At 46.7% G+C, this 24,715-nt stretch overlaps 1 protein-coding gene across 1 annotated transcript in view; it reads left to right on the plus strand.

The window, feature by feature from the left end:
• Positions 1–477: 477 nt before the first annotated feature.
• bcl11ba (BCL11 transcription factor B a) overlaps positions 478–24,715 on the plus strand; it is a 34,526-nt gene continuing 10,288 nt past the window's right edge. Inside the window, exons 1-2 of the mRNA XM_040199604.2 lie at positions 478–1,441; positions 8,058–8,552. Coding sequence (XP_040055538.2) covers positions 1,387–1,441; positions 8,058–8,552 — 550 coding nt within the window. The 5' untranslated portion in view covers positions 478–1,386. The remainder of the gene's footprint in view (positions 1,442–8,057; positions 8,553–24,715) is intronic.

Consider the following 24,715-nt stretch of genomic DNA (forward strand, 5'->3'; position numbering starts at 1 on the left):
TAGTAAAACTTGTAAAAATAAAAAGTGGAAAAAAGCGGATCTGATGAGCCGCGCAACCAAAATAAAAAAAAATGTATGATTATTTATGCTTTGTGAATTTCATTAAGAAAAGGAATCAATTATTAATTATTAAGGATTTCATTTCATGACGGGCCTTTATTGTGTTAAAGGCGCGTGAGCGCAAACGGAACAAAGCGGTTCAAAGGGTCAAGCGTTAATTAAAATGTAGTTTACAACATTTAATAAGCAGCTCATGTAATGCGCGCTATCCCGCCAAAGGTGTGCGCGGATCGGCCGGTCGTCGCGCGCTACCGGCCCGCACGCGTTTGTCCAGCAACCCCGGAGACGAGGACGCGCCTCAGGTCGCACTGATCCAAACGAGTCCCCGACGGCGCACGGAGGCGCGGAGCGGCCTGCAGGGGCTCGGACCGCTGCTGCCGTGCGCGCCGCCCGCTCGGGTGTATGCGGGAGTTGGAGAGCAGCGTGTGTGTGTGTGTGTGTGTGTGTGTGTGTGCGTGTCGGCGTGTGTCAGTGTGTGTGAAAGCCACCACTAGTCGCCCCCAGTGCTCTTCAGTCTCCACTCTCCCTTCTCACCGCAGACTGAACGTCACGTCCGCACTTGAACTTGAGTTTTCTCCCATTGTGGAAGCCAGAGAGCCGCACAGAGCCGCACGCCGACGCACGCAGCCGCACACAGCCGCGCACAGCCCGAGGAAGCGGCGCACTGCAGCCTGCACAAAGAGAAAAGAGCGCGGCGGTCTGTCCTCAAACCGGCGCTTGGGCTTTGACTTAAGAGTTCAAGTGCAACGCGCGTCGCCGGCGCTGTCAGTGCCGCAGCAGAAGTGCCCAACACTTGGTGCCACCCAGAGAAGTACCGAGAAGGACAGTGGATCCCTATTTGAGACACTTTGAGACGTGACTTGGCGTCATTTCGCCCGCGTTCTGTGGACAGGGACGCAGCGTGTCCAGCGTGGCCGCAGAGTGGACACGGGCAGTGACTGTCCACCCGGAGGTGACCGCCGACCTCGCGCGTCTCCGTTGTCTTTTCTCTTTTTTTCTTCTTCTGAAAGATGGTGTGAGCGCGGCGGAAGGAGCCGGTCCGCCCGCCGCCTCGCTGCCAGACGGGAGGCGCGCCGCCACTTTGCCGCTGAACTCCGACCGACCGACCGCCCCGCGCCGCGCCGCGCCACGGCCGCTCACCGCAGAGCGCAGGAGCCGCGGCTCGCTGGAGGGACCATTCGAGGGGCCACGCGCGGGGCCAGCGCCGAGTGGGCCGCTCGGCGTGCTTTTGGGGGCCGGTTTGCGGCCGGTACGAAGGAGCCGCAGGAGGAGAGTCGACCCTTCCAGCGCCGCTTTCCGGGCGATGCCAGTGTAAATGCCAGGGCGATGTCCCGACGCAAGCAGGGGAACCCGCAGCACCTGTCCCAGAGAGAGACAACACGTAAGTGTCCCCCCACCCGTCCACACAGCAACAGCACACTGTCCTCTCTGCTGGAACCCCGAGAAGTTGAGAGTTGGATTTGTTTTTTCTTACATTTTGGGAGCAGAAAGTTTCTCTCCTCTTTTATTCCTCACTGGCGAAATTAGATAAAGGCCATAATTTACTATTAATACTTTCCGATTATTACAACGTGTAAATTGCCTCTTATTATTATTATTATTATTATTATTATTATTATAAAGCGTAAAGGGAAAAACGTGTCGGGTTGCTGAAGGAGAAAAGCGAGTTGGTTAAACGAGAGATGACTTTTGTATTATTCCGCTTTTACTTTAAACCGAATTATAAACGGCTCCGTCCACGAGCAGAAAATTACTCTAAAAATATAATTCCTACTCCTTAATTTATATCCGGAATACGGGATACTAAAACACTTAGTTTAAGCACTTTCATGAGCAGATCTATTAAACACCAGCTCCGTTTCTATAATTCCACGCGCGCGCACACACACACACACACACACACACACACACACACACACACACACACACACACACACACACACACACACGCACGCACACACTAATACATCACTTATGGTTTAAAGTGTTTCATTCTTTCTAATTGTTTTATGTTTCGCGTTCATTTAAGCGGCCGATAAATGTGAGTGAAGTTTAATGATCTTACAGTTGGAACCCTTTGCGGGGCGCACGCGCTGGGCCGCGGGTCTCTGATGGACGCGTCGGTGTCTCGCGCGGCCTCTGGACGCAGTTGGTCCGGTTCGATGCTTTTCTCTTGCGCTATCAATGCTCCGTGCGCGTGGATTATTTAATACGCTGCGCGCGCTGACAGCCGACGTGTCCACAGCAAATAATCACGCGCGTATTATGTGCGCAGCAACAACACCACATTACAGGTGCTTTTATGAGGAGAGGCTCCTCCAAAGACACTTTATATTTTAGAAACAGGGAAGTCAACTTTATATTATATGACAGATCTAAATTACGCCTTGATTGAAAGCGGAAGCGCTCATCATCATCATCATCATCATCATCGTCATCTTCCTCATCTGGCGCGCACGCTGATATTTTTGCAGTTAAACTTCTCAGCGGTGAAATAGTTTTTTCTGGCCTCAGGTAGGTGTTCTGACAAAGAGCAGCAGGACTGTAATTGCTAAAAGCAGTTCAAGTTCAAGTCAACAGCGGGAAGGGACACTTAGTGGGACAAAGTCTCGTTGATCCACAAGACGTGCAGAGAAGAGACTAAATCAGGACTTCATCACTTTAACGTTACTACTCTCTTCAGGCTCCGGCTTCTTCGGACGGACGTGTGTCGGATCAGATCACCTTCCCCTCTGGTATCGGCGTGCACGTCGGCGTGCACGCCGGTGGCCTGATCCACAGAGCTCACAACCTCCAGACACTGCATGGCGACATGTCCAATCGTCCCGAGTGGCTCCACACAACCACAACTCGTGTGCACCTGTTACCTTTAGAAACGGCCCGTTGTGCAAAGAGCTCTCAGAGCAGATGATTGGACGCAGAGCTGGAGGCTGAATCGGCTTCCTGTTTGTCCTGTGTTGTATAGAGTGTGTGTGTGTGTGGGTGCTCACGACTGTGCATGTGCGTGTGTGTGTGTGAAGTGTGAAATGCAGTTGTTGTGTCCACACCGCAGGTTTGCCTGTCTGATTTATGACAATTGTGGCTGCAGCGCAGTTCTATACCTCGCATTATTTTATGTTTAAGAGATGGTCGCCGATGCACGCGCACACACATGCACGCACTTGTATATGATGGAGGGGGGGGGCGCGCGGACGGCAAACCCACGCACGCGAATGCAAATCGCCTCACAGAAATCGCCATAATTCTTCTCAAGGTGTCAGGTCATAAAATCTGACGGGCGTGTGTTTTAATCACAGTTCTCACTCGGATTCCACGACACGCTGCATCACGGCCCCAAATATTACATTGTGTATTTATTGAGGGTTGGCGGACGGAGAAGCACGCGAGAGCCTCCACCTCGTCTGTCTTTTGGTAGTGATCACATTTGTTTGAAACGGGGGGGACGGATTTCTCGGCCGTACGCCGACTTTATGGCACCAAGCAATAAACTACAAACGGGAGGCCGAAGCTCCGTTGTTTCTGCACACTTGCCTCCAAGTTTACACTGATTCTGTTCTCCACCTTCATCTTTGGGCGTAGAAAAGGAGCGGTGGGCACATCTTGGCATTTGGGTAGCCCCGGTGGGGTCTCCTGGCATCGCCGCGCGCCGTCACAGTTTGCACCCGAAGGTGCAGACGCGCCGTCTGCTTCTCATTTGCTGCAAATAACCCCGGATCTCCTCCGAGAGGCGGATGCGGTGCGAAGAACGCAAACAGGACGAGAGCTCCCATTGTAGCCGCAAACACACACACACGCAAACGCACACGTGGAGAGGGGGGGGGGGCTCGTCAGGTGGCCGGCACCCTGCCGGGTCTCTGACACACGGAGACGACCTGCAGCTTCTCCACACGTTGTGACTTATTAAGCGTCTGCGGCGGATGGAAGCCGGTGCGTTTCTCTTCTGAGTTTAACCGTCGGTTCACTGAAGTGAAGGAAACAGATCGACTCGTTGAGACAATCAGAGCGATAGTCCCCCAAAAAACACGTTTATTGTACAGAACAGCAGCACAACTTACAATCACAATTGCGTTGGTTTAATCACCGCTGTATTAAAATGACAACACGTGTTTTTAATCTAATGTTTTAAATGACTGTGACTTTGTCGAGCGAGTGTGTCTGAAAACGAGGGCGGCCAGTTCCCAAAGAGCATGCCGTAACGCATCCTGTTCATCAGCACGCTGCACACACACACACACACGCACACACACACGCACAACCTGCATAACCTGCATTCCACAGTATTGGTTTGTTGGTGAGCTGTCTGTCTGTCGTTCCCCCTTCAACGACCCTCCCTCCCCCCCCACACACACACACACACACACACGCACACACAGACGCACGCACACACACACACACACACTGTGTCTATGTCTCTCTCTCTCTTCCTGCTAGGGGGAGCTCTCAGGCTGTCAGAGGAGCGCTGGCTCAATGAGAGGAGGAGCTGAGTGATGCCGTGTGTGTGTGTGTGTGTGTGTGTGTGTGTGTGTGTGTGTGTGTGTGTGTGTGTGTGCGCGCGTGTAAACCAGATGACTTCAGCGGTGAAAGACCACATTCACCTCTTAACTGTCAACACCTGCACACTCTGTACTTTACTGTCTTTTTATTGACACCATGTAGTGTAAATGTATAAAAGGTGTCTGATCTCCAGCATGTGAGTGTGTGTGTGTGTGTGTGTGTGTCATTCTCGCTATGGCAAATGATTACATTGAAATGGACCTCAGCCTTTGTGTGTGTATTCAGCTTTACATCTTATTCCTTTGCTTAAAATATCAACTCTTTACATTCAGTAAACTGCTCGTGATCAACCTGCTGTGACTGTAAACGCTTTATTACACATGTTATACCATAGGAACGTGACGCCACATAAGTCGGTGATTTATACTAATCTGAAAGTTATTTCTTCTGCTGTTTGCTTTGCGCCGTTTTATAGAGGAACGCTTCATTCCTGACACAGAACCTCTAGGGCGGGTGGCCTTGTGCCCCCTTTCCACTGTGAAACCTCTGCATGGATAAACATGAGTCCCACTACCTGTTTAATCCAACCAAAGGCTGAGAATCCGCGTCGCTCGGTACAGCCGTGAACACATTTCCTCCTGAAATCAGGTCACATGTGAAAACAGGCTGCGAGTCACACAAACATGCCTGCTGTTTCTGTATGATCCTGACCGTGTGTTTAAACGAGCGGGGCAGCAAAGTGTTCTGTTCTAATACGACGCACGCGCCGGCAGTAGAAGTAGTGGTGATATTTCCTTAGCGTTGGTCGTCGGCCTCGGAGAGGTGACAGGAAACCCGGTTAAAGCGAGAAGACAACGCGCGACATCAAACGCAGACGTCAGAATGCCGACACGAGCCCCCAGGCAGGGAAATCGTATCCAGCTAAAGGGAACGCCGCTTCCAACCGACTAATTGCTCTATTTAACAAGATAGACGAACGATAGAAATCAATAATGCTCCAAAAGCACCGCTGGGTGAAATGACTGGAGATCAGCTTCCATGTTCAAATGTGAGTGTGAATGCAATAAACCGGCCTGCGCGGGCTGCCGTGCATCAGGTACTTCCTCTGTGGTCGGGCGTGCAGTATTACTGCCACTCAAGGGCCTGCTTTTGTTTGAGGCATTGGGACGCTGTAAATCACATGCTAATGTAGCGGTGTTGCCCTTCTGATCAAACGGACCCTGCAGTGTGTGTGTGTGTGTGTGTGTGTGGGCCGGTGCCTCTGCTCAGAGAAAACCTCTCGTTGACAACCAGAGCAAGCTTCGTTACTCCAGCCGCTCCACCGGGGTCACGTGGCGACGGAGGCTCGCGTTATTTGGGAGCGCTTCATTTCTAGACGTCAGGCTTCCTTTGGTTCTTCTGTTGTCCTTAAGCGTCGGTTAAGTGAACACTGTCAGCGCGCTCCTGACTCGCCAGGTGCACACACACTACATGCACATACACACACCGTACACACCACGCACTACACACGCAATACACACCACACGCCTGCAGTGGGGATCCAGTAAATAAACAAATAGACACAGCAGACAGAGCGTAAACACACATACTGTGCACACTACACATAATGATACCCAGTGATCCAGTGTGATTGATATTCATTTTACAGTGTATTGATGAACGTTGAAGTATCAGAATACATGTGAGGTTTAAAGAAACACACATAAATACACAATATAATGATCGCACACAGGAAGCCGTCTCTCTCTCTCATGCTATCGTCGCACCGCTGAATCTGCCATCAAGTCATCAGGGGTCAGGGGTCATCAGGGGTCATCAGGGGTCAGAGTGTTTGCTCACTGCCTTTATCCTCGTTCATGAGAGAAACACACAGTGTGTGTTTGTGTGTGAATACCATAGAAACGTGACACACGCGATGCATCTGGTACAAACCTGCAGCGCATGCAGACGGAGCGGTGAGGTCGGTGTGTGTGGATGTGGGCTGACAGATCTCGGGCCTGTACACCTGCTCACACACACACACACACATGCTTCCTGTTGCTATTCCAAAAAACAGCCTAAAAGAATAAATATATTTAGAATGGAAAGCTCCTCTTCTCTTGTTAAATCAACCAAATTGTTGAATTATTTCATACTAATATTGCAGATGGTATTAAAGCAACATTAACATGACGTTACAATTGTTATATTCTGACATCTATACAGTATTCTAATCACACTCCCGAAACCCATGTGCTTTTCTTTGTGTGTGTGTGTGTGTGTAACCACCATAAACGTTGCAGCTCTCTCACTTTTTTATATATACATTTACGTGTAGTTTAGTAATTGACGTGTAGTTTGGTTAATATATATATATATATATATATATATATATATATATATATATATATATATATATATATGTCTATATGTATATATAATGTTCAGTGCGAGCCGTAACAAAAATTACTATAACTTATAACTAACTAATAACTATATATTTAGTCTGTACCAGTAATAATTATTTCATTTATCTATATATAAATAGGGGAAATAGAGGAGACACATTCATGTGTTTATATTATTATAATATGTGTATTTTCTCTACCTTCCTATCTTCTTTCTTTAAAACTAAATATGTGTGTGTAACCAAACTTGTGATGAACCAACAACACTTGGTGGATAGTAGCTTAGAAAACATGGTTTTAGTAGCAATGAGTTGCTTTGATATCAATACGTTGTTCATCTTTACTCCACAGTCTGTCCTCCTTTTAGCTCGCTGTCCTCTTAGTGCTCGGCTTGGGCAGCAGCTCCATGGCGATCGGCCCACTCTCACAACGCCAGGAGCCCCGAGTGTTCAACGACACACAACAACACAACAACAACACACAACAACACACCCGCCCAAAAAACGTGATGCTGAGTGTCTGTCTGTCTGTCTGCTGCCCTGCTGCACTTTCATCAGCAGTTTGCTAAACACTTGTCATCATTTACTCCGATATTAGCACAAGTTCCTAAAGAACAGAGCTCCTCAAATGTATGTAATACCCAATGTACACAACATTGGGCAAACAGAACCAACACGAACTCACTAGTGGATCCCAAACATCTGGTCAGGACCCTCAGACGTGGTCAGCAGACGTATTTCAGATGGTTGGCAGCCTCCGGTTCAGATAATGGATCATCTCTCTTAACTTAGTGTGGAATTCTTCTACTTTTTGTCCCTCAGGAAAGAACACGCTGCCTCGCACTTTAGATAAAAGCTATAACGCGTTGATTATCATTGAAAACGGACGACCGGATGAATGATTTCAATCAAACTGCAGCCTGCGACGCTTCTGTGCGGACGGCATCTCGGGCCGTGTGTCCCGCTGACATTTATCTTTGGGAAGTAAAGTATTTCAGGACAAATGAAGAGAAAAAGCTCCGGAATTCAAACGTTCTTCTTTTCTGCTCAAGCAGTTTTAAAAATGCCCCTAAACAGCGTGATCTGAAATGTCTCTTGTGTTTCTCTCATTGAACAGCGGCGGTTGAGCTCCCAGATGGCAGAATACTCTCCGACTCTCTCTCCCTCCACCCGCTCCGCCTGCCCGCTCACCCGCTCGGCCTGCCCCACCCGTTGGACCCTAGTCTGGCCCACACCCTGCCGCCCGGCCTCCACGCCGACCACGACCTCCTGACCTGTGGCCAGTGCCAGTTGACCTACCCGCTGGGAGACATCCTCTTGTTCATCGAGCACAAAAAGAAGCAGTGCCAAACGCTGGCCAATGGCTGCTACGACAAGATGAGCGACCGGGGAGGAGGAGGAGGAGGAGGAGGAGGAGGAGGAGGGGGAGGAAGAGGGAGTCCGACTCTGCAGAGCCGCCGTCAGCAGGCGCAGCCGAGGAAGGTGGTGGAGCCGGTGGAGATTGGCATCCAGGTGACTCCAGAGGAAGAGGACGGGGAGGTGGGAAGAGGGGGGAGGCGAGAGAGGACGCCCATTAAAGGAATTTTCCCGAAGCAGGAGAACACCACGACAGGTAAGAAAGATGAACACCTGGAAGACTTCCACGTGTGGTACTGATATGTCACTGCACACACGCACACGGCACACACAGACTCACCCCATCCTCCTCAGCAGCAGAGACATGGGGGGAGAGAGGAGGACATTATCCTTTCAAAGCCCTAAACCCACTCAAGGACTCGGCTAGTTGAAACAATTTGTGAAAAACGTGACAGAGAGACTCGCCCTGATTTTTGTGGGAGAATCCAGCTTAATCCATCTGCTTAAAAAGGTGAAAAGCTCATTAAAATTCAAATAAGCACAAGAGGAAAAAAAGCACAGAAAGAAGGATTAGGAGAGGCCAGTTCCTCACCCCTCGGGGGGGACGGGGGGGGGGCAGCAGTTATCTCTCCAACCAGTCTAGACGCTGCAGGACAGCCAGAGGCCTCGGCGGCCTGCTGGAGGCCCCTGGCTTGTAGGGGCCCCCAGCAGTCACCCTGGTCTGGGTTGTCTGACATGATGATAGTGTTGATTCATATCTTCACATAGAAGGAAGCGTCACATCCATGCGATTGGCGGCGTGTTTTGCAGGTTGTTTAATCCCGCCGCAGTCATGTGATGAAGAAAGAATAGTGCAATTGTGATTGAACATCTTTCATTTGACGAGGAATCGACAGGTCGATGATAAATCATTTAGAGGACTTTAGAAGATTGTAAATAGATCAAACCAAGCTTTCAAATGTCCAAATTTAATTTGGAGACTCTGTGTGATGAACACACGTGTGTTTTTATTCTCATTCGCATGACACGTCCTCCTGTTTTTAATTTCCATTCTTTAATTCTTTTAATAACCACTTCTGCTCTGCTCGCTTTGCGACACCGTCCCAATAGTTTTGTCCTTAATCTGCTAAACGTTTGCACAAAACGCGCTACTCAAGAAGGGGAACAGATACAACGCTGACTCTGTGTCCTTGTCCAGCGTCTCCTGTGCTGTGAAACCAGCAATGTTTCACCGCGCTGCAGCCGCTGCCACCTGGACCTCTGAGTCGCGCCACTGTAACAGGGCTCTGGCTCCACATTTACTGCGTAACCACGTGGGCGGTAGGAGGTGCAAACGGCACTCAGGCGTGTGCATTGATTGATTGGCATTGTCCCCGTTAACAGGTCGGCATTATTCAAATTGATGTGCATAAGTAAACTATTAACATATAAATATATCTTTAGTCCTCCGGTGAAATCAACTCCCCTCGTGCAGCAATAAAGGGTTTGATATTGTAACTGAACAGTATTTCCTCTCAACAGAAAGTACAATAAGTTTACAATAAAGACGAAACATATTAGCGGCCCAATTGGAAGCAAGTGGAAAGTATAACGTCTTCTGTTCCATAGTTACGATACTTCACAATTTCCATATGAAACATGGCCGACTTGCACCTTATGACCAGGTGAGGACAGACGGTAATGGAGCTGGAGTTTAACGCTCCGCCCTGCTCATCTTCTTCCAGTAGACGTCACACCTTCCATTGCTGGGGGGTAAAAGTGTTCCAGGAGTTGGAACGTCTACTAGCAACCTTCTCCCATCAGCTCGTGCTCGTTTCCTCCCCTTTGTTCCTCGCGGAGGAGAAAGTACACTTTACAGGAGAGACGGGAAGGCAACATGACGCACACACACACACACACACACACACACACGCACACGCACACGCACACACGCTTTGATCTCACTGACATCTGGGGATCCGGGCATGCAGACAGCCTCCAGTGTCTCCCCAGGTCTACAGCTTTGGGGGGGCGCGGAAAGGAAAATGCCAGTGTCTCATTTCTATGCCAGTGTCTGTGCGCATAAGCGTTTTTTTTGGTGTGTGTGTGTGTGTGTGTGTGTGTGTGTGTGTGTGTTCCACATAACCCCCCAAAAAAAGAATAATATTGAGATATCAAATCCAAAAACCCAGTTATGATGTTCTTTGTGTGCTTGGCGTCGACCACATTGAGGAGCTCGGCGATGGATTTGTCGATGTGGTCAGATGTCAGTTGTGTAACAGTAAGACGGCGTGTTTGTGCGTTGCGTTGTGCACTGCGGCCCGTCAGAACAACCTGGTCAGCTCCACGTACATCGACCAAAAGCACAAATCTGCCATTCGTTGTCATTTGAGTTCGTGCTCAAACACGAGTGCAAACAACGAATTGTTTGTTTGACAGATAAATAGTTGTTTCTTTGTTCGACGGTGGAAGTCGGTCCTTCATATCACAGCGTGGTCTGCAGCACTTCACACAGACACCAGTCCCATCGTGAACCGGTTCAGCTCCCCTGGTCCACGTGGGTACGCGAGGGGCCCGTAAGCCGCTGCCAGTCGGGTTGGTAAACCTGTACGGACAGTTTGAAACGGCACAGACACACACGCCTGCATCAGCAAAGAGTGTGTAACACCACCTGACACGGCGCTGTGGCGCCTTAAAGCCCCGTCAGCCGGGTTTAATTCAGACATTTAACCGAGTGGAGCTGGAGTGGAGAGGAACTCACACACACACACACACACACATTTGATAAGCTCAAATATGGTGACACCCTTTTAATCTGACGGAGCCGTTGGACGGGCTGAGTGTGTGCCGGCTGTCTGCTGCACCTCAGCTTTTACATCTGTGTTTTCTCTTGTCTGTTCCCACCTCATTTTTATTCCTTTATTTTATAGATCCTTCTGTGTGTGTGTGTGTGTGTGTGTGTGTGTGTGTGTGTGACATGTCACGCTTACTTAGATACGAGTCCGTGTCTCCTTCTCAATGCTCAACAACGACGTTTGAATATTCGCTTTAAAAAAACACACATATTAATATCTGGTTGCGCATTAAACGCGTCAATAAGTGGACTAATTAATACAACGGGACATAACTACCAGTATAGGTCATTTATTTAAGTTTAAACATATTTAACAACATATTACCTACACACAAATAAGTAAATTAACTCTCTCCCTCCCACACCGTCGCGCTTAAATGAGCGACAAACATAAAACAAATGCCGAGTGCTGATCAAGAGTTTTGTGCAAGCAATTTAAGGTTGTGATTCTTGTCCCAAATATGTCAGGCTTCATTCAGTCACTGAGACAAATATTATTAACGGTAATTGAAGTTTTACAGTACCGACCGAGCTGTGCTGTAAACACGGGACTTTTCATTGGTATAAAACGGCAAATAATCAAACTAGTGCATGAAGCTGTTGTTGCCTCTAGTCTGTTTTATTTTATTTTTTAAATTTGAATATTCATTTTCACATTGTTGTGTTTTTAACGACTATTTGAATATATATAGAATATTCGTTGACAGCCCTAACACACACACACACACACGCACACACACACACACACACGCGCACACACACACACACACACACACACACACACGCACACACACACACACACGCGCGCACACACACACACACACACACACACACACAGCGTAAGGTTGATTTTTGGATGGAAAAATAATTATTAATAGAACACATTATACACGATGTCAGGCAGAATGTGCAATATATGCAAGTCAGACAAAAGAAAAAACATAATGAAAAAAAGCAAGAGGGCGTGTTGGAATCTTCTGTAAACATTACGCACTTTGGACACACACACACACACACACACATGTTCAATACAAAATGGCCGAGAACAATGGCGTGTCCATAAAAAATGCACCTATACTTGTTTATCATCCAAATCAAAATGTACGATGACCCAACAAAGAGTGTGTGTGTGTGTGTGTGTGTGTGTGTGTGTGTGTGTGTGTGTGTGTGTGTGTAGCAGCCTGTACTGTAGAGGCATTACGCTGCTCATGTTTCTAGCGTTGTTTCAATGAAGCTGGAGGCCTCTCGGATGGAGCGCCGGCCGGTTTGAGGTGGTAATTACTGGTTTGTATCACGTCTCTCTCTCTCTCCCTGTCTTCTGTAGCTTGCTCGCCCTCTGTATACTGTGTGCTTCTGGCAAGTTTCCGTTTGGGTATTTTGTGTGTCACACACAGTATGATGCTTTTTTTAATCGGCCTGAAAGGATGTGGACGCTCACACACACGCGCACACACACACACACACACACACACACACACACGCTGGAATTCATTGAGATTGCGTCTGTTGATTAAACAGTTGATGGTCGCCCTCCTCGGGTGGATGAGCCGTGTCCTCTAAAGGTGTTCAGGTATTATGAGGACTAGTTAAGGGGGACTAGAACTGCTGGTTTGAATCAGGGCGGTCACTGCCAAAGGGTCCTGGTCTTCACTTGACCTTAAACTTGCACTTTTATCATTAATTCTGTCTTAGACCACAGGTGTCAAACTCACCTGTCCAGGTGCTGGATGACTTTGCTAATGTAAGAATTACACAAAGACATGAATTGCATTTCTAGGCAGGTAGCTGCTCTTCCTAAAAAGTTGCTCTTACTGGGACCAGGTCGCTGGCGGCGGGACGCCTGCGTTAGACCCAGCACCCGCAGCAGCACCCGCTTGAAAATGACTGTGTGTCCCCTCCCGGACCACCCGCGCCAAACCCCCCCCCCCGCCGCAGACCAGACCGTCCGCTTTGTGTTGCGTACAGTTTTACAATACCTTGTTGTGTTTGTGACGCGTGAGGACACGCACATGTGCTTCAACGTGCAGTCAAGGATCTCGTCTTTTTGGTTTTTAAATGTTCACGCTACCATATTTCATAAGACGTCAAACACTCATCCCTAACACGTGATAAATATAAATGAGCAAATCGCCCATTTTAGATTATTTGATATTATGTGCCACAATGAAACCTTCACAGAAATGCTGTACTGAGTTCTGTTTCCTTCACGCAACCTGTGACCGGCCATCTAACCAGAGCGACACGCGAACACGCACAATGATTCTTTACTACTAAATATAGCTAACATGTTGCTGATACAACCAGACGTGCCGTGCGTGTGTGTGGATGGTGCGATCTTCTCCCCCCTCTCTCCTCTACCTTTCCTCGGCATCCTGGACGCAAACCAGCTCAGACACCAACGCTTGAAAAGACGGAGCTGTTACCATTAATAGAGCACACAAAGGCCCGTTGGAATCTTTCAAATCCCTTTTTGTGATTTTCGCCTCGTTGCCTCTCCCCGCCACGTTAATCACTTTGCATGCACTCATTTAAATATTAAAATTGTCTTTAATCATCAAAGCCAGTGAGCATCATGCATATTCATATCATCTTAGCCCCCCTCGCCCCTCCATCGCTCCCTCCCCGAGGTTTCAGGTTCATTACTCCGCTACGCAGCCATTAGCCTCTTCCCTAATCACGCGGTTTACACACGCAGACTAGTAGGTGTGCACGCGCACACGCGTGAACGCTGCTAGCCACCAGCGCTAACCAGCGCTTATCCGCTAACTAGACAGCGTTTCGCAGACATCTTCCCAGTGTAAACCAAAGGAGCAGACTTCTCATCCATCCCGGCTGCTCCGTGGCTGGAGCTGGGAGTATTTGTCAAGAGGCTCCATGAGACCCACATTTGCATAATGACTTTGTAGTTCTGCATTAATAAAATTTGCATATGAAGCCGTGTTAATTACTCCTGATCAGCCTTTTTTGCATTCAAGCATGGTAATTTTCGGCGACTTGGCGTCAGGAATGAGATTGGTGGAGTAAGCGTGTGTGTATGTGTGGAGGATGAAGATGGGGCGCAGATGACGAAGATGGGATCATGTTGTTAGTGTTGTTGTTGTTGTTGTGTGAGTCGATACATGTCTTGATTTTTACAAAATCTCCTTTCATTTTGGAGAGTAAAATGGGGGTCTGTTCAGTCAACACACACACGCACACACACGCACACACACACACACACACACACACACACACACACACACACACACACACACACACACACACACACACACACACACACACACACACACACACACACACACACACACACGCACACTATCACATTTAGTCACAGAAGCTGGCTGCCAGCCATCTGTGGATCTATTATTTTCCTTCAGTTCTTCATTTCAAATACGAGATACCTTATTTTGCACTCAGCTCCTCAGCTTTTATCAATGGATTCTGGATTTATTAATATGTTTCCTCTTTTGTTGTTGTTGTAAATTTGTTCGATGCGTTGGCTTTGTGATGGAATGTGCAGCAGGGGGCCTTTTCGATAAAACAGCCCCCTCAATAGAGTGACCTGGTAACCCTCTCAGGTCCACGGACCCCCCTTTTGAGAACCACTTGGTTTAGTAGCTACTCAGACATGTTTACTGCTGTTTCCTGCTTTTTTTCAATATCTTTGGAAAACCAGCTTTCCTTGATGAAAATGGCATCTAAGTGAGTGAAGGTTGATTTTAAAAGCTTTCAGTTTATTTAAATCCTTCCCCCCAAGGACTGGCTCATTTAAATACCCCAGAGGGCCGATCAGGTTGAACATACCCCTGCTGAACCAGTTAGTGGGGTTCTTCTTGCTCCCTCCGGAATTTGGGCATTTATTCATGGCAGCGTTTAGCTTGTGGGATTGGCACAGACGCTTTAAATGTACGGGTCATGTATGTTTTTTGTAGATGGGGATTTGGGTTTCTTGCTTGGCTCTAGATCAGGGGGCCCCAACAGGTCGGTAACCGAGGCAGCGCCGGTGGATCACCTCAGCATTGAAAAAAAATCTCATTGGTTGCATGGGTGGTCGACCGTAGGAATTTAAAATTTAAATTTAATTGAATTCAAAAGCAGCCCTGGCTGACTCCAATCAGTGCAAGTCATCCGAGGTAATGAGATTGCAGTGACTTGGTCGATTGAAAAGTAACTTGTGAGCCGAAAAAAAGTAATCGATTGGATGTAATGTGAATCAATATATTCAATATATTAATACCAATATATTACTTAAGTGACAGATGACTTTTTATTGTTTTTTTATTGCTCATCTCCTAGTTTCTCTCCAGCAGCACTTTTGATCTCCTGGAAATATCCGCTGTCAGCGACACGTAGCAGCGCGTCATCGTAGACTCTGAACTGACTCAGGACTTGTGCTTGGACGGGGACCAGGTCGCAGCCGGCTCCTTCTCAGCGTCTTTGAGGATCTGGTCCTTGTGCTGCTCATCAACCAGACACTGGGGGCTTACACTTCAAGTCTTCCTGCAACATTTGACTTTGTAAACACGCAAACACCTCAGGAAAAAGCTGCTACATGAAAACATCTTTGGACTAAACATGCTTGACTAAAAATAACGTGCCAATAATACGATAGCAGGCGGCTGCGGAGCGGCGGCGCGGACACGATGGGATTACCCATCTGCATTGGGGGACTCACTACTGCCCCTCTCCTCCACATCGGGCTGTTGGCCCCGGCCAAATCACCACTTAACAAAAGCTAATTTCTCACTTGGTTAAACTGGGAAGGATTAGGGGCTCTGTGACGGCACAATCCCTGTTTGGTGAAGAGTGAGGGATGGAGGGATGTTAGGGAAGGATTTAAGCCCCAATTACAAGGGACTGAGGGCTTTTGTGTGTCCGTGGCGAAGGTGGGACGCCGAGGTTTAGCGACTTTAGCTGAAAATGTTTGCTCCCTTCTTGTGCATGCGTGTGTGCGTGCGTATATTTGTGCACACAGCCTAGGGTGTCATAGCCTGACAAATACATGTTGATCCCTTTGTTTAGTACGGTTTAACTTGCCCAAACTCACATACTAGCAGCGAGGACTGACTGCTCACAATCGAAGCTTATGACACAACAGCATTTTGAACGCTCCCTGTTTGTGCTTTGTTTACGGTGTCATGTTGCCTAGCCTGCTTCTCACTCCCCTCAGTGGGAGCAGGTTTCAGTGGTCATTTGGTGCAGCTACTAAACTCTTTTACCCACTTTGGTTTCAAATGTATCCCTTGGCATGGCGTCCTAGTTCTAGCACGCAGTTAAGAGCCTTTCCTGCTCCTTGTAGCATCCCACGGCACTGCGAGAAGCCCTTAAGCGCCTCTTAAAACCATTTCAATCAGGAGAGACTTCTTTATTTAACAATGATCCCACACGTCCTTATAGCTGGGACTCCATTCTGTCGTAGGATGAACTAGGGGCCGGGATGCCCCCTACTCAGATAAGTCATATCCCCCCCTTGGGTCCAGACACTGGTGGTGGAGGAGGAGAATGCGTTTGCTGCTTGGGATGTGTCTGGGCTGTTGGACGGTTGCATCTGCTGCACACTGAAATGACAACTGACGGCAACAGTGAGAACAGTTTGTAGTGTGACAGCACCGATTGGCTAGATCTTAACGAGCCCGCCCCCAATCAGCTAACAGTGCAACCACAGGGAGGTTCTTTCAGCTCATCTTCCTGACTGGATTTACGCCTGAGCTTCATTTTGCACAACTCCTTCCACCACTTTATTGGGCAAAGCCATTTACTGGCTTTGCCCAATAATCATCAGAGGTTGCTGTCGTCAGTGCTCATATTCTTCTATTTATTTGGTGTGAGGAACATTATTGCAGTGAAACCACAGCAGCGGTCTCTCTGTTTACTCACAGAACCAGATTTTGAAGTGCTTTCAGCATGAAGGAGGGAGGAGGAGCGGGAAAAGAATTGGTTCGATTTCCCCCATGAACACCAAACCCTTTGGTTTGTATCAAAGCTTTGGCTCACCCCTGCTGAAACCCCTGAATTATTCACTTAGAGGAAAAGATAAACAAAGCTTGCCAGCTACAGTTGTTCTATTGATTTCTCTGGGCAACATCATAGATTACAAAAAGAGGGCCGATGGAGAGGAGCTGGGCTGCTGCTGTCTCTTTTTTTTTCATCTGTAAATCAATCAATAACTCCTGAGAAAGCAACCTGTGCCCTGGTTCCCAGGAAAGTTAATAACACATTTAAATATATCTACTTTATTATTTCGCTATAGTTGGTATATGTATCTATGGATCGGGGGCCTTGCCAGGTGGGAACAGTCTTTTCGACCTGTTGGTTCGGCAACAAACGCTGGGGTAATTTGCCATTTAGAGCGAGGTTGGGGGTAAACAATGCTGGCTGAGGACCAACTACCCTCGTGTGATTAGAACTGCAGGCAGATCCGCCTGTCCTTTGTGTTCTGGGAAACATGGAGCGAGTGTCTCAGAATAAAAGATGCTCCTAACATTGCTGAGTCCAGACTTGCAGACACATCTTACCATGTCAACTTGTCTTTCTGCCTCTGTATGACACACTGTGGGCTTTTTGCTCCATTTAACAACACTCCCGGCCAACCGCAGGATCCCTGAACTGCCCCTTTGGCACCACTTCTTGCTGATAAAAAAGCGTATACCTGGGAGGAAATAGAGGGTTGGCGGGAACATTGTTTTCTGCCTCCCTGACTAAGGCAGCCTAATCAGCGGAGGGCTTCTCCATTGTTTTCAATCCCCTTGCCCATCAGCACATCAAGGGGCTTAAGTCGCTCCAATACTCCACAGCCACCCGTGAAGGCCTTCACCACAACGACTGTGCCTTGGTCCTTGACAGGCCTCCCACCATGGCTGCCATCACAGCACCGCCATCTGCTTGGATGCGGAGGCTTGCTAGCAAGGGAAATGTGGTTGGAGCGTCCTGGTCAGGTCAACGTGAGCTAGACAAAAGCACTCTTACACACAGAAACACTGAAGGCAATGCAGAGTATAGTGCCTTGACCTAAATGTTCTGTACGGGCTGGGATCTCAGCTTTGACCAACACAGACACTAGCCTGTGTTTTTGTGACAGATTCATTCTGTAAAGAGACAGGAAAAAAGCACACAAACGCAACTATAAGGTGCCTAAAATACTGGTAATTTCTGTGGGTCACACCTAATATATATTTAACAAATTGTCCAAGGCCCTAAGGGGGCAGGATCACTAAAATTGTTATTATTCCCAGACATTTAGACCGATAATGGATTTAACGCAATTTCACCACATGTCGTGTTTCTACATGACGAGACAGCAATTTTGTTTTGGTAGGCTTCTGATGTTTGAATTAAAATGAGGTGCAGACTCCAGGGAGGCGTGATGGAAGTCTAGATGCATTTTGAAAGTGTAGTGAGAAAGCCTCATCAGATCAGTTAGCGGCACATCACACATTTAATAATTCAAATATGTTGAAAAGAAGCAACCATCACAATCTGAGCCTTTTCTAGGTTTTGCAACAATGCTAAGGAAAGCAAATGTCCAAAAAACAGATGAAGTTCCTCAAAAGGTCCTGATTCTTCTTCTGTAAGTGTTTTCTTTATGTTCCTATTCACTTTTGCTGTGAATTAAATGAGGTTCCCTTGATATTTTTTGTTATGCAGGAACCTATCAAAGAAAATTCCTTTCATATAAAAAATACTGAACTCTGATTCTGGTTAAAATACAGGCAGAGGTCCCGAGGTCCTAAGTAAGATCTAAGATCTGTGAATTTTTGTCAGTGACGGCAAAATACCTTGTTTTAAATGTATTTCTATGAGATGATCCCTTGAATGCAAACTCTCTCTTATCACTCATCCTCTGTGTTCACATTGTTGTTGTGTTTGGCTGCTGTAGGAAAAACTGAGCCTACCAATGTCATGTCTCTAAGAGCTTTTCCGTTCCTCTCATTTTTGCTCATTAGGCAACTTATTTTTCAAAGTTTGTGACACAGCGTGATGCAGCTTGTTCTGATTTATCTTAGCATGCACTGCAGCAGTGGCCTCATGTTACAGCGTGACAGAGATTGTGGCTGCACATGGTAGCCCATTGCAGGATGTGGCTGTGTGTTGCATCTGCAGGATGTGACGTAGGTTACAGTGTGCTGTATTATACTCACTCACTGACTCTGTCTGACTGCTTACTGGTTTACTGATTATGTGACAAGGGAACTGTTATTTTAACCAAATAAAACTAGTGCATTGCCCCTTTAAGAGTTAGAACAGCCTCACTAGACTATGCTTCAGACTGTGTGTGTGTGTGTGTTTGTGTGTGTGTGTGTGTGAGATGGAATGAGGCTCAACAAATGAAAACAGATTGGAGTGGTTATGGGAGCAGGCCTGTTTCCAGTTACAGTGGAGACAATGGAGCTCCTTCCCTTCCCTCTCACTCCTCTCTTTCAAGAAAGAAAAGTTTTTATACTTTGTCCAGAATACTCCATCCAACCATCAACCTGACAATTTACCACAGCAGATCTAAAAACACTTCTTCACACAAAATACATTTAAAAAAAAATCTGCACTTTCAATCCAGCATTTACGCTCTAATGCAGCTGTTGACACCACATAATCACAGCTCCTCTATGAGTCACATTTGTTAAGAGTTGTATAGCAGACCAACAGACTGGCAATAAAAAGTAGCATGTGTGAAAACGGCTAATCTTGTATATATGTAACGGAGTTAGAAATACACTGTCTACCTGAGTCGACTACTTCCATGCCCTAAACACATCTGTTACATATATATACATATATACATTACATATATACATTGTGTATATATATATATATATACATATATATATACACACACACACATATATATATATACACATATATATATATATATATATATATATATATATATATATATATATATATATATATATATATATATATATATATATATATATATATAAATATTATGGCTGGGCATACACACGTTAACACATTTCATTGCGGCAGTTGCTCCCATTGGCTGGGGAGAGGCTTCATCAGGCGTCCCAACCAATGAGAGCATTTGGGGGCTGGCCTCACACAACTGCAGCGCTCACAATGGAATCAACAAAGAACTGGTAGGGAAATGGAGAAAGGTAGCAAACTCTCTGGTGGACATTTTTATTTTCATTTTTTCCTATGACAAACAGAGATAAAACGTCAATACCCTGGCAGTGACAAATAGCTTTACTTTTATATTTGATTTGATGACATGGATTTCAATTTTTGTGTTTTTGTTTAATTTGAGTTTAAGTTCACAAAAACTGGAATTTTGCTATATTAATGTCAAATAAGTATGATCCAGCAGCAATATGGAGCATTATGTGATCTGTATAAGCTGTTGAACCCATTGGCATGTTTGTGAACCTAACTTAAGGTATCCAGTTTTGCTGTGTCCCCGCTGCTGCTTCATAGCTCTACAGTCATCCAGGCCATATAAGGGCCTCCAGCACAGACCTGTCCCCTCATCCCTCCATCCATGCCCTCCTCTCACCTCCATCTGGTCTGGAACTGCTCTCCTCCTCGACCTGCCCCCCTCGGTCCCCCTCTCCCTCCCCGCTGCTACTTCTCGCTGCCATTTCTGGATAAACAAGTAGAGTCTGACCATAACACCCAGACCCCAGGCTACACTCCATCATTTTCATCCCCTCCCTGCTCCACCTCTTTTTCCACCTCTGGAAACCGCTTCCTTCTGCATCTGCCTGCACGGGTGCAGTTAGTCAACTCCAATATATCTTCTTTTATTCTGTCGATATATTCAAATAGCCGCTGAAGGTTATATGTACAAGAAATGGTGAGACTGATCAGAGGGCATAATATTAAATTCATAAAGATGGGATCACACAGCAGTCCTGTTCACAGGTGGAATGACTGCAGCAACAGCAGAGAGAGACAAAGGGATACAGACATTGGAGTCAGGCAGGCCTGTAATATGTCTTATTCATACAGGAGGGGCACTGCTACATCATAGTCTGGGACGGAGCTCTGGCATGCACGTGTGTGGTGTGTTCCAGGGGTCTCCCACTCAGCAGTGTGCGATTTGGACAAGCTTTGTAGAAGACAGGCCACCATGAGCCGTAGAGGGAGAGAGAAGGATCCAAAATGTGTTGGAGTGCTGTCCTGGTCCAATTGGGCTCATGGCAGAGTTTCTCTATTGTTCCCAAGAAAGCACTTCACCCAACAACGGGTCACAAAATGAGCCTTTGAAGACAAAGACACTTTGAGTGTCTACAGAGGAAACACTGAATATTGGGATGACTACGCCCACTAATAGATTGATCATCAAATAAAGGTGGTGCAAGACGTAGTACAGTTTAGTACTGGTTTCTGTAGGGTACTCATATTGCGTCCTATTAGACATTTAAACATAAAGGTACTAGTAATAGTAACATAGCCCGTTATAAAATGATAATATGCTTTATTTTACAGTTCCACAAATCTTCTGGTCTTGTAAAATGTTCTCTTGCCTTAGAGAAGACAACATGTGCAAATCCCAGAAAACCATCTTTTCTAACCCAATTGTGCCTATTGAGTCTGACACCTCATATCGGGAAAATATGTATTTTCTCAAAGGAATGCTAAAATACTTATACTAACAAGAGGCCAGTATTTAGTGTCCCCCCCCCCCCCCCCCCCCCCTTATTGTATTGAGACGAGGAGTAATGACAGAGTCCAGGTGGTGGAAGAGAGTCTGACTGTCAGGGGCCCTCCATAGAGCGTCATGGTCTCTTACCAACCAAAACATAGTACCATGAGGTCACCAACTTTTTCCAGTTTTACACCAGTATGCAATAGCTGAACATCTCACCCCAAAACCTTTGAGAACCGCTGTGCTGCTGTAAGAGACGCCACTTCTCTGGGAAAGCCTTTCGACCACACAGGTGTAAAAACAAACTTCACACTACTCTACAATCCAAGGCCCCTTTAACTGGGGGCTAGTATTGGCCCTTCACTCCTAGGCTCGCCTGTCTAATCACCAGCTCATACAGGGACATGTACCAGGTGTATCCTACGTGTGTGTGTGTGTGTGTGTGTGTGTGTGTGTGTGTGTCTAGGATTAGGGGGACCACTGGCACCAGTGGGCTGTGTCTTCAGGGAGGACGATGCCCCCGCAGAGCCCTTTTCTGCCACCAAACCTCTCACATACACACAAATGTAGTTCTGCACACACTCCCCATGTGCAGTGGTGCAGGCCAGTGTGTGGGATTAGCTTGCATGCTCTGGCACTCTGTTCTGTTAATCCCTCTAATTTGTGAACAGGGCAGACACACTCAGTGCAGCAGTTTGTTTTGGATGGCGTCTCAGCACCTGGTTTTGACTAGAGCTCCGAGGACTACTGGTTCCTGTTCACACCGAGTTGCTTTTCTTTTTTCTGAGATACCCGATGGATCCTAATTTGATCTCCTTTCAAATACGACTACAATGCATATTCATTTACCGTATATTCCGGACTATAGAGCCCACCTGAATATAAGCCTATTATATTCATATGAGTTAATGTTAATGTGATCACAGTTCTAGGTTAGCTTTGGCCGTCTATGCAGACTGAAGAAAACTGTTTTCGTCTTTTGAATCCAGAAGCAAACACCACTTTTCATCCTTTTTAAAACGATCCCCTCTTCAAATGTGCACAGATATTGAATTTTGCAATCAGCTTTAACTTTTGGCACATCCTAATTCACAAAGAGAATAGGAAAAAAAGCTTGGATGAGAACCCGGCTCATGGCATGAAGGCTAACAGTAGAAGCCTGTATAGAGTTTGGGGCTCGCCTCTTGGTCTTAAGCCAACGGCATCTGTGGCAAACTGAGCTCCGAGATGACTCAGTTTCCCCAAAAGGATTTTTAAGTGTGGCCAACCGAAGCCCCGGGAGCTGCGAAGTAGCTGGATTGAATCAGTGACTCAGACGCAGCACATAAAGCCGACACTGGCTTCACATTCTCATTTCCCTGCAGTTGGGGCCATCTAATTAACGCCACTGCTGTGTGGTCCTGTAGTGATTTTAGTTGCTATTAAAGCTTTTACAAAGCCTGTTGAATGACGCAGAAACCCTGTTCTCTCACCACTTCATTCAAAACTACCAGACTGCTTAAAGGTCGCTGGGCAAATAAAGTGTGCGTTTGAAATGATCTTATTAGGAGGACACACACAGACACTTTTATCTCTCGGCAAAAGCGAAATCTACTTCTTACCATAGTGTGGAAACATGGAAACAACACGCACATCTGAAAATATTAGTGATGCAAGATGAGGATTTGTGCCTCCATGTCGTGTGTGTGTGTGTGTGTGTGTGTGTTATGGGGATCACCTCATGATCATTCCCATGTTAAAGACACTTAATAATAAGGCTTAATAATGCAAAAAAACAGAACATGTCAGGAAGTTTTTACAAGCGTGACAAAAGGCCAATGGAGGAACACACACACACACACACACACACACACACACAGACCTGCTCTGCTTCTCCACTTCCTGTATGCAAACCAGCTCAGATCTCTAAACAGGCCGCGACTCTTAAGCCTCCCTGATTGATAGGTGAGGATGAAGAGGCAGAGGAGGAGGAGAGTTCTACACGACCCAGTGGGATGAAATGATGAAACGCAGACTGGATGAGAGAGACAGACAGAAAGGAAAAGCTAGAGCCTAATTTGAATCACCTTACTCTGAAAAATATCTCTATCGATCATGATAAACAGTTCTATATGTCTAAAGCCACACTGTACCTCCAGCAAAGCAAATTGGCTTTCTGCAGAAATGCTTAGCAACTCAAAATATATACAATAGAAACTATTCAAAGCCAGGAGTATAAATCCACTGAGCAAAGGCGTGAGCTCTGCATTTTCAAGTGCCGCTTGTGTTGAGTTCCCCTCTTCATCGTGCATCTTGAGATTAATGATACAGTCAGAGATAGTTAGAGGTGTGTAGGGTGCATTCGAAGGAGAGGTCATGAGGGCATGTTCACGCCGGATATTACAGTAACATCCTCCTATCACACGTGGACGCCACGCGTCTCTGCAGGAGTCTCCAGGGGCCGCTGCTTAAAGACATGCCGTTGTTTTTAACTAGTTTGTGTCTAAAACTATTAGACACAACGGCCCTGAAAAAGGGATTCCACCAAAAGCTACCGGCAACTTCTAAGGTGGAATGTTTTCTTGCATGTTACTCAATCCAGGAGTTGACACTGGGAAATGAACCTCCGGTTGATTTGTTTTGCTCTCTCTACCAACAATCACCAGAAGGACGCTGTAAAAGACTCCACTTACTAATGAAAGTGTTTAACTCTTCACGGTCCACTTCAGTGTTTGTCTTCTCCTCATTACATTACAGGTCATTTAGCTTTTATCCAAAGCGACTTACATTGCATTTTTAACCTTTATACATGTTGGCCCCCCGGGGAGCAGTGAGGGGTTTGGTGTCTTGCTCAGGGACACTTGGACATGGGACATGGGAGCAGACCCACAGAGGCCACAGAGGTGAACGTGACCATTGGACACGATAATCCGACAGCGCTCCTCCGACATCCGCTGCATTTACCGCACGATTCACAGAGATCTGCGTTTCCCCTGTAATTGCA

Source organism: Gasterosteus aculeatus, chromosome 15 (assembly GCF_964276395.1).
Source record: "Gasterosteus aculeatus chromosome 15, fGasAcu3.hap1.1, whole genome shotgun sequence".
Classification (NCBI taxonomy): Eukaryota; Metazoa; Chordata; class Actinopteri; order Perciformes; family Gasterosteidae; genus Gasterosteus; species Gasterosteus aculeatus.